The sequence below is a fragment of the Urocampus carinirostris genome, chromosome 1 (genome assembly GCF_059441175.1).
Source record: "Urocampus carinirostris isolate Australia breed hairy pipefish chromosome 1, RoL_Ucar_1.0, whole genome shotgun sequence".
NCBI lineage: Eukaryota > Metazoa > Chordata > Actinopteri > Syngnathiformes > Syngnathidae > Urocampus > Urocampus carinirostris.
This window is the reverse complement of record NC_142349.1, coordinates 28867604-28877902: the sequence shown is the minus strand read 5'-3', so window position 1 is coordinate 28877902 and position 10299 is coordinate 28867604. Positions and strand designations below refer to the sequence as shown.

The 10299-nt window shown below is 36.9% G+C and overlaps 1 protein-coding gene across 1 annotated transcript; it reads left to right on the top strand.

The window, feature by feature from the left end:
- The first annotated feature begins 1574 nt into the window (after window positions 1-1574).
- On the top strand, window positions 1575-8091 carry LOC148374205 (desumoylating isopeptidase 1-like). Its single transcript, XM_088333626.1, has 6 exons — window positions 1575-1755; window positions 2025-2046; window positions 2246-2315; window positions 3602-3711; window positions 5504-5626; window positions 6548-8091. The coding sequence occupies exons 1-6, from the start codon at window positions 1665-1667 to the stop codon at window positions 6636-6638; spliced, it is 507 nt and encodes a 168-aa protein (XP_088189752.1). The 5' UTR covers window positions 1575-1664; the 3' UTR covers window positions 6639-8091.
- Window positions 8092-10299: the final 2208 nt, after the last annotated feature.

Sequence of the window (10299 nt, the reverse complement as noted above, 5' to 3'; positions counted from 1 at the left end):
AACATTTCGGTCTTTTCAGAGTTAATAACATTTCGGTCTTTTCAGAGTTAAGACGCAAGAAATTGAGTGACATCCACTCTTTTATCTCAGTGAGGCAGGCCTCCATATTTCCACAATTTAGTGTGGCAGATTCCTCCAACGGAAGATATAGGCTGCACAGAACACAGATTACTGAAAACTACAGACTAGTATTACACCATCCTCTGATCTAAAACCTACTTGAGGACAAGGAAAAACTCAAAAACCTCAATATAGGGAAAATGAAGAAACCTTGAGAGGGGACCGTACATTTTCTCTCTCTTTATGTCTTTCTGTTTCTTTGTTCCAAAATTTGTCACTCATTTTTTTCCTTTTTTTTCCCACGTTCTCTTATTCTTTGACTGATTTAAAAGATAAGCAAAAATACACGAACTATGAATTAAACCATGATGGATGAGTGGTTAGTGTGCAGCCCCACGGTGCAGAGATTCAGGGTTCAAGTCTAGCTGCCGCAGCCTCCCCGTGTGGAGTTTGCATGTTCTCCCTGTGCCTGCAGGGGTTTCCTCCTGAAACCCCAGTTTCCTCCTACATTCTAAAAACATACATGTCCAGCTAACTGGCTGGTTTTATTTGTCCCTCGGTGTGAATGTGCTGGCAACCAGTTCAGGGTGTCCTGTAAAAGCTTGGATGGAATGGGATCCAGCACCCCCACGACCCAACTGAGGATAAGCAATGCAGATAATGGACGGATGAAATAAACCTCCATGTTTAAAAATCCTTATCGTAGAAAAATTTGCATTTATTTTACATAACATTAGCCTCACTTAAACGGAGCTGACATCCTTGTCAGCCATCTCGCTGCTAGAGGTATTTCCCTAAACAATCCCCCCTTTTAAACTTGTTTTTGCTAAGCTTTTCTTTCCTTCTTTCTCTCCTATTTCATCCCTTTCTTTCTTTGTCTAAGATACCTTATTATCTTTTTCTCCTTTTTGTATTTTTTATTTGCATAGTCGGTTTTGGACTAATCCAAAACCAATCAACTTAGATTACAGCAATATTCTGGTATTTGTAATACATTACTGATTACTATTTTAAAAGGAAACTAGAAATTGTATTCGATTATATTTCTAAAGTAACCCACCTAATCTTCTTCATTTAAGTTTAAGGTAAGTCAAAACCTATTTTCTTTAATGTTACAGATTATATATTACTTTCTTGTTCCACCAAACATATGAATGAATGAAATGCCTGGTCATTTTTTTTCTGTATAAGTGACTGTGCCTTACCATGCATGAATGCACTGCACGCGTTGTTAGGTCAGCACCCAGTGAACTGTATCTACGGGTAAAATGGTAATGGTCTGCATTTTATATAGCGCTTTTCGAGTCAATGAAGACCTCCCAAAGCGCTTTACAATGTGCTTCACACTTACTTACTTATATTTAAAGTTGAATAATATAAAAATACAAATGAAATAAAATACAATAGAATAAAATGTACAATATACAATATAAAATAATTGTATTTGCCTGTGAACGGTGTTTTTGCCTAAATCTTTTATTTTGAAAGAAATTGCTCCGGAAGTTCTTGTTTAACATTGATGTAATGTTCATAAGCCCTCCCTCAGCGGTGACTCGAAAGATTTTGACTGTTAACAGCTATTACATTTAGCTGAAGGTTCCACCATGGATACGAATTCTACAAGACACAATGTCCAGTTATATATTTACGATCTATCAAGAGGGATGGCACGCAACCTCAGTCCCATCATGCTGGGTGAGTACAGACCAATAAATATAGATGCTCGACTAGCATAACACTGCCGGATTTATTCTTTGACTTTTTATGTGTGCAAAATATGTCCGTCAAAGTCTGAAAATGTGCCCTAATAACTTGCTTAATTTTGTACATTTTCCATGTAAGTTACATCTTTGGAATGTTTAAAATACCACAGAGAACCCATTTTATTGACATACAGTCGATTCTTTAATTTTAAATATGAATGTGCACCGCATTCAGTTCTAAGATCTCTTTCTCCTTTACAGGAAAACAACTCGACGGCATATGGTATGAAACCAAATCTTATTCATTTACCATGTCACTGAAAACGCTTAGTCATTTCCACGCATTGCTTGACTGATAATGGGCCCCGGATGAAATTACATAAATTTAAACCAGCTCCTGGCGTTCAAGGAATTACACAACTTACTCATCTTAATACATTATCGAGGATTATTACAGCACAGCGCATGCTATTTATCCGCAGGCATACAGCCATAGTGGCCTATGGAGATGAATTCTTTTTTGGAGGAGAAGGAATTTCCAGCTGCCCACCTGTAAGTGCACTTTACTGTAGTGTTTCCTAACCTTTTTCCATCCAAACAATCTCAAAGCACACGGTCTGTCGAACATATTTAAACATTTATTCCTGTCACCAGTTAAATCTTATTTTGAAGCTTAAATTACCCCGTTGCCTAAATTGTACGTTTTCTTCCTTAGATTTATGTTATTATTTTCTGCCTACTGCAGTTTTAAACAGCTTCATCTCTCAAATTAAGTTCCTTGCACTACCTTATGAGTAAATAATTAGTATGGAAACATGGTTAGCTTCTGGCACCTACTGAGAATAGATGTATGTTACAGAGACTCCTGCCATGGAAGAAAGCAAATATCCAGAACAATGTCATGATTTCTTAATAAGATTCAAAATTGGGCAATTTTCCAGGGTGCCCCATTACAGAATTTAAAAAGCACTGTTTTACTGTGCAGTCTTAACTTGCGTTACCTCATTTTGCCTGACCTTCCTCAATTCTGGTTATAGTTTCATATTTTGAATAACTATATTATAGTTAAAAATGTTTTTATTGTACTTTTACAGTAATCTCTCCATTAGGACACTGTGTTTGGGATTTTCTCAAAGGGACAGTGTGTAATATTTAGTGCCTCCCAGTGGTGAAAAAAATATTCTAATGGTTTCACTTGACCACTAGGGTCGTAGGGGCAACATTTCTTGTGGTGTCTTGGGAAAGTACAGACTGGTGGCGCCCATCCCTCTGCAGGCCCACAAATGTTTGGTGAAAATACCTCAACTATCATATCAGTGTTAATTTCTATTAAAAAAAAAATCATGGGTCAAGAAATTTGTATTTCCCTTACAAAGTGGAATCCCTACCTAAGGTCGCCATGTTTGTCAAGTCATGTCAATTCATGTTTATTTGTATAGCCCTTAATCACAAATTTTGCTGCTATGCAGTGCAATGTAGCACTTGGTTTTCGTTCGCATTAGACAATTCAGTGCCATCTAGTGGTCAAATATTACACACCGTGGCTTTAAGTATGAGCCGTACAAATAAGCCTTTTAATATTATTCTGCAATTATTGTTTTACTGATTATCAATTTTGAATTTGTGAGTGTCATTTCAAAGAGAGATACAATTGTTTGCTTCCTGATTCGTCACATTTATTTTCAGACGTATTTCAATAAAATTCCCATCACAAAATACAAAAAAAAAGAACTTTCTCCAGTGCAATTATGTTAATTCTTCGTACATTAATTCCCCTTCAGTTTGTTTTTTTTGATGTCATTGTTTTGGATTGAAGCAGTCTGATAATGTGTTTTAAGGGTGGAACAATGCTGGGGCCTCCAGACACAGTTGTGGAACTTGGTGAGACTGAAGTTTCAGAGGAGATCTTCATGGAATATCTTTCATCCTTGGGAGAAAGCACTTACAGGTGCCTTATTTGAAAAACTTAACATTCAAATACTTGATATACCGTCTTAGGATTTTGTCTTTATTTTGCAGTGAATTGTAGGTGTTTTTTGAGCAGGTGCATTCTAAATGACATATTGTGAGAAGAGGGCACTCTGTGTCATAAAGCGCGTTTATATGCAGTCTGAAAGTACACAGGGGGGGACTATTTCCCCTTTTCATCTTCAGGACATACTTGCACATAATATACTTCAACAACCTAATACAAAACAACTATTGTTTTGATTGTTCAAAATGTTTTGTTTAACAATCTGATTAACATTGCATGTTTTTGCCTTATTAAAGAATTGAACAACACAATTAAATTCCTTGTTGACACCATCATACATTTAAGAAACAGGAGAAGTTTTAATAGTGCTAGTAAGATGAAGCTTGAAATCTCACCAAAAACTACCCTTGGGTTCCCCATTTTGGCCCCAGTGCTGTGGAATGCTCTTCCCCCTGAGATTCAATCTGCAACCGCAGTGGAAATGTTTAAATCTAAGCTTAAAACACACTTCTATTCTATAACATATAAATAACATATATTTTATGTTGACAATATCTGTCTTATTTGTCATTGCAACATCCATTGCAGCCTGGTCATCCTGGAAGGGGGATTATCTCATGTGTGGTCCCTTCTCAAGGTTTCTTAATTTTCCTCATGTTGAGGTTTTTGAGTTTTTCCATGTCCTTATGTAGATTTTAGATCAGGCGATGGTGTAATAATAATCTGTGGTCTGTGCAGCCACAAATAAACATGACTTGATTTAAGACAAGATGTCCCCGTATTGTGTAATACGTGGGCCAGCAACAGGCAGGTCTGGAACCTCCTGCAGCTCTTTCGCTCTCCCTAGTGGCTCTCTGGCGATTTTTCAAAAAAGTTTGATAAAGAAAATTGATATGGTTCCTGTAGGAAGACAAACATGACACAAGCATTCTTAATATTTTATAGTGAATATAGATGTAAAGTATACAGTATCTGTATATGGTCTGTTTTGCCTTCCTTGTAAGACTTGTATAAAGCTCACAAGATTTTTGGTTTTTGTGGTACCCGTCGTAGCAAGATAGGGGACAATGATGTCAGCTCTTTCTGGATGAGCTTCGTGTTATATAAATAAATACAAAGTTGTTGTTCTTGGATTATTTTTAAAAAAATGCATGTCCATCTATTTTTACCCATTATTCAAACCAATATTGCTTTTTTCCTTGTCTGAATCTAGCATTTTTTACGAATATGAGGTACTAAATAATGTGTCTTTTAAGAAAAGGTGCATTCCATTAAGATTCATGTGCTCATGACACCATCTGATGGCCAGTTTTATAAGGACTGGCAGCTAGATCATCACACAACGTATCATAAAATATGATTTTAATGATCGTTTTATTGCCCTGCAACCGGTCCAGCGTGTCCCCTGCCCACTGCCCGATGATTGCTGGGATGGGCTCCAGCATCCCCGCGACCCTACTGAGGATAAGCGGTGCAGCTGATGAGATGAGATGATCGTTTTATTTTTAATTGTATTAAATCATTTATTCTGTGTTTATTTGACTTGCATAAGTGAATTTGCTGTACAACCCCCTGCCCCCATTTTTAGTTAGGTGTTATTCTTATACCTTCTTTTGCAAGGTTGCAGGCAAGACATTTGCACTGCCCCAGTTGACCCCTGTTTGTTAATTCTCCACATCAAAGTGTTTTTGTAATTGTTAGATAACTTCATTTTTAAATGAACAATGTCAGTTGTGTGTAGTATTTGCTCTATCGTGTTTTACAGAGGCGACAGGTATCGACTGTTTGAGCACAATTGCAACACTTTCACCAATGAAGTGGCTCAGTTCCTAACCGGAACATCCATTCCCTCATACATCACTGACCTTCCATCTGAAGTCCTCTCCACGTGAGTTTGACCATCAATGATGCTTGTTTGATGCCAGGATTATGGTTTTTTATGCAGCCTGTTTTTAGAATGCAAATACCATATTTTCTGTACTGTAAGGCCCACCTAAAATATACAAATTGGCCAGAAATTGCCAGTGCATTTTATAATCCAGAATACAGTGTACAAGATTGAAAATGCATATAACATTTCTAGGTGTGCGGTACTACACAAGGTTTTACGGTATACCTCTGTATTTAAGCAATGATTGATCAACTGATAATCATCGTAAATTTGGCGGTGACGATTTTCTCTTTTCTGTCTTTTATTAAAACATTGTAAACGTTTTTATACGCACTATTACATACTAAACTGCAAAATTATTGATGCAGAGGTCAAGAAGTGGAAATACTGTTTAACCTAAAAAATGTACCATGCAAATCAATGTATCTGGCACCATAAGAATAGTGTGATAATGGTAAATGGTCTGCATTTATATAGTGCTTTTCAAGTAAATGAAGACCTCCCAAAGCGCTTTACGTATGTACCACTGGCAGTCTAGTGGTAAAATGTTGGCGCAGCTCAAAGCCACGACGGGGGTTGGCATTTCGTTGCAAACAATGTTTTGCGAATTGAGTCAGCTACACTTTTTGCCTGCTCAATTATTGCAGTAATCCATACCGTAAGTGTAGAAAGATCCCAACGTTTTACACAACTAAACATGGTAGCAGCTTTAACCGTTGTCTCCATTTCATGCGCCTTATAGCCAAGTGCATAAGCCTTTTTTTTTTTTTTTAAATTGCACCTTTTATAAGCCGGACTGGAAAATATGGTGATGTCTAATGTCTTTCCATGACCATCAGGTTAATTGAAAGATAAATTTGTTTTAAAATAGTGTGTGATTTTGTAGAGGGCATGAATCCAATGTGCTTTCCTTTTCAGACCTTTTGGCCAGTTATTGCGGCCCATTCTGGACTCGATTCACATTGCCCCCCCGGGTGGTAATGTCATTAACGGAGGAAGAAACGTATGAAACAGAAGAAACAACTCAAGGCCATTGGAGTCAGTCAGCAATCATAACCGATTCTCATATGCGTTCCTTTTTCCATCTCGTTGATTTTGTTGGGCCCCTTTAGACAAGAGTTGCCAGATTTTCTACACTTTTGAATCCAAACTTGGAAAGTTATCGCAGAATTATTCCTTTGGGTTTAAAGGCGGCATCACAGATTTATTTAAAATGGAAAACAACCCAACATTTTGTTAGGAAATTCTTTGGGTTGATGTCCACTTTAAATTTGCTCTTACTGAAACAGTGATACACTTGCACAATCTGGTCCATTTCATCAAATATTTTGGTGTCCCCGTAAAAACTTTTTGGGATTGAAGATGTTAAAGTAATCCTAACTATCTGATTTGTGAGACACTTTCTGCTGACTTCAATGGAAGACATTTTTCAAATGAATCCTTAATATATTGTATTGAGATGATAAATTTTATGTTTTGAGTCTGTTTGTAGCGTTCAACCCATTTTAGTATACAATGTTCAGGTAATTTTCCATCTCATCCTTTATTAATATTTGATTCAACACATAATTTTCCGCCTTCTTACCTTAATGCCCTCATTCTATTTGTTAAATTGTTTACAATACAAGCGTATGATTGCGTTTGTAGCCTCTGCAGTTTTAGAACCAGTAAAAACAATTCCCCAGTATTTACTTTGATATGTTAACAAATTCCTTCTTTCTACACTTGAGTGTGCGGTACTGCATATCTGTGCCTTCATATTCCTATTGTTTTGTGGGACAACTCCGCATCAATGGATGTGATCACCTTTAAACGTAGATGCAGGCACTAACTATCTTTTGAGTTTTCTCAGCATACATTTTGAGCTTGGCTTCCATAACCAAGATTTCTTTCTGGCTTTAGTCCCTTTAATTCCTGCATCTGCTTCAATAAGAGTTTCCTTTTCAAGAGCAATCATCTCAGCTTTCTTGACTGCTATGCTTGACTATTACATATTTAGAGATGATGAGGTACTGTCAATTGCAGGTTAACAACTCATTGGTAGAAACCATCCGAAAACCGCATCACTTTTAGCCTGTGATCTTGGTGCTCAATCATCTCCTATATAACGATTCTGAGAGCAAAGCAAAGGATTGAAGAACTAAAATCGCAAGATGGATTCAACCAGCACTAACCCTTTTTAAGAACTTGAAGAACCTCATTTTACCCTGTCACCAGTTGTCTGCGTTTAGTGAACCCCACCTCGATTTTTCCTTCATCCATTAAAACCCTCCAAAATGTTTTATTGTAAAATGATCTTGTGCTACTCAACTGACATAGCTTGACCACTGAAATGTAAATCTTTTTATGTTATCACGCATTATTTATAGTTAAATATTCCTCCTATGTTATTGTGTATTTTTGCTATTGTGTGATCGTTTTTGTAACATGACCTACTCATAAAGCCACTGTCTATTATGTGATTATTTCTGTCATTTTATTGTCAAATATGCCATATGTACAACATACAGCACAGACGCAAGATACACTCAATATAAAAAACAATTATTTTAAAAAGTAAGCATATTAAGAATATAAGGTTTAGAATGGGAAATGTGCAACCTATAAGCTGCAATCCAACTAGTGCAGTTGTGCATTGATTTGGCAGTAAGCAGAGGGTGTGGGGCAGGGACAGAGTTCCGAGTTCTGACATCCCGATGGAAACAGCTGTCCTTGATCCTGTTGGTTTTTACCTCGGAGACTGCAGTGTTTTCTCTGACAGCAGCAGGTTCAAGAGGCTGTGTGATAGGTAGGCGGGGTCACCTGCAATCCTGCTGGTTTAGTGGGTGAGAAAAAAGTTGTAAATGTTCTATTTTTCATGTCATCAGTTTAAAACGTTTTTCGAGTTTAATTTCAACAAGAGGAGTAATTTGCACTTTTTGCCAATTATAACATTGGGGTTAAATTAGCTCTCACTATTTGTGATTAAGGGTATTCCACGATATTTTGTTAAAGTAACTGTAGAATAATGCTGTTCTTTAGTTGTCATTACAATGTTAGCTTTCCCGGAAATGTTTGTTGCTTTTCTACATAGCCAGTTCGAGAAAAGGGCAGAAAAGATTTATTTTTCCCAAGTCAAGTGACTAAACAAAGTTTAAAATAATAATTAATCCTGTTGCATAGAGAAACAAACCATGAACATGCATGAAGAATTGGTAGGTAATAATTTACTGCCAATTACTACTTCGATGTACAATATTGAAATTGCATTTTTGGGGATATTAAATTCTCATTTGGGTAAAGATAGGTGAAGGTGCTGTAATAAAATGTACTTGCAGTTCTTTGAGCAGCCACATGATGGGAGTGTTTATCTTGTAGTTCTTAGGCGTTCCGGATCAGTGAAATAATGTCAACTTGACATTTTTAGCTTACCGTAGTTGTCCAACACTATATCCAGGGTTGGGTAGGGTTACTTTTACTTGATTACTTTCGATTACTTTTGGATTACTCCAATACCAAATATGCTAATAAAAGACAAACGAAACTAAATATGAATAAAATTACTAAATTTTGTGCAGGCTTGGGGAGTAACAGAATACATGGAACGGCAAAAATGATGTTGGCAAGCTGTTTGGATTTATTTTTATTTTGTTTCTGTCGCATTTTATGTTAGTTTTGCCGGAGATCAAAGAGATCAAAGCCAGGAGAGAAAGCTTACCACGTGTTGTGAGTCATAATTTTATTCATATTTAGTTTCTTTTGTCTTTTATTAGCATATTTGGTATCGGAGTAATCCAAAAGTAATTGAAAGTAATCAAGTTAAAGTAACCCTACCCAACCCTGGCTATATCATTGGCAATTTTGTTGGCCTATCATACATATAATCATGGATGACAAAGGACCTTTTCTCGGCATAATACATTGTTTTCAAGTTTGGCTTTGAATGTGTAAAATGGTTTATTTAAACAGTTGAGTGAATTCAGTTGTACACTTGCACGAACTTACTGTGGTACACAATCTCAAGCCGGAGCTATGAAAAAATACAATTATCGTAATGGTTTAAAATGGATAAAAAAAGGAAAAAAAAAGATTTAGCAGTGCATGGGCTATAAGATTAGACTACATTAGATCAAACTACTAGGCTGGGTCCACTAAAGCTGGGAGTATATCCTTTACGACCCTCTAGCTATCAGAGGCAGCATTTGCTCTGGATTATTTTTAAGACTAATAACTTTTGATTGACATGCCCTAAAGCTTCATTTTTTGACATACTCCGAAATTTCTGGCAGGCCCGTATTAAATCACCCAATGGGCCAGGTATGGCCCGCAGGCCGTAATTTTGACATTACGACTTTGACGCTCTTATAGGAGGTCTCAGGGGAATAAAATGAAATTTTTGCAGGAATTTTTTTTTTGGGGGGTGCCAAATTTGCCACGATCCAAAAACAGGCCAAGTAACCGTCAAAGGTGAAGAAAGCTGTCAAGAGTTGCGTCCTCATTTGTGACCTGATGACCCATGCGGTGTAGGGATCCGTGAACTGTGAAAGTTTTATGACAACGTTACTACACTTACTTACCGTATATATAATAAATCCAGTCCGAGGTAACAAAGTGATGATGCTCAACAAAGTGGAGCTTTTGTTTGTGACTTGCGCTTTATATACATCAGTGATCCATATGGGATAATGAGT

Excerpts from the sequence above, each read along its gene's own strand:
- LOC148374205 (XM_088333626.1), top strand. The coding sequence starts at position 1,665 with ATGGATACGAATTCTACAAGACACAATGTCCAGTTATATATTTACGAT. Across the intron at positions 2,047-2,245 it reads AAACAACTCGACGGCATATG|GCATACAGCCATAGTGGCCT; the intron begins GTATGAAACCAA and ends ATTTATCCGCAG. Across the intron at positions 3,712-5,503 it reads TTGGGAGAAAGCACTTACAG|AGGCGACAGGTATCGACTGT; the intron begins GTGCCTTATTTG and ends CGTGTTTTACAG.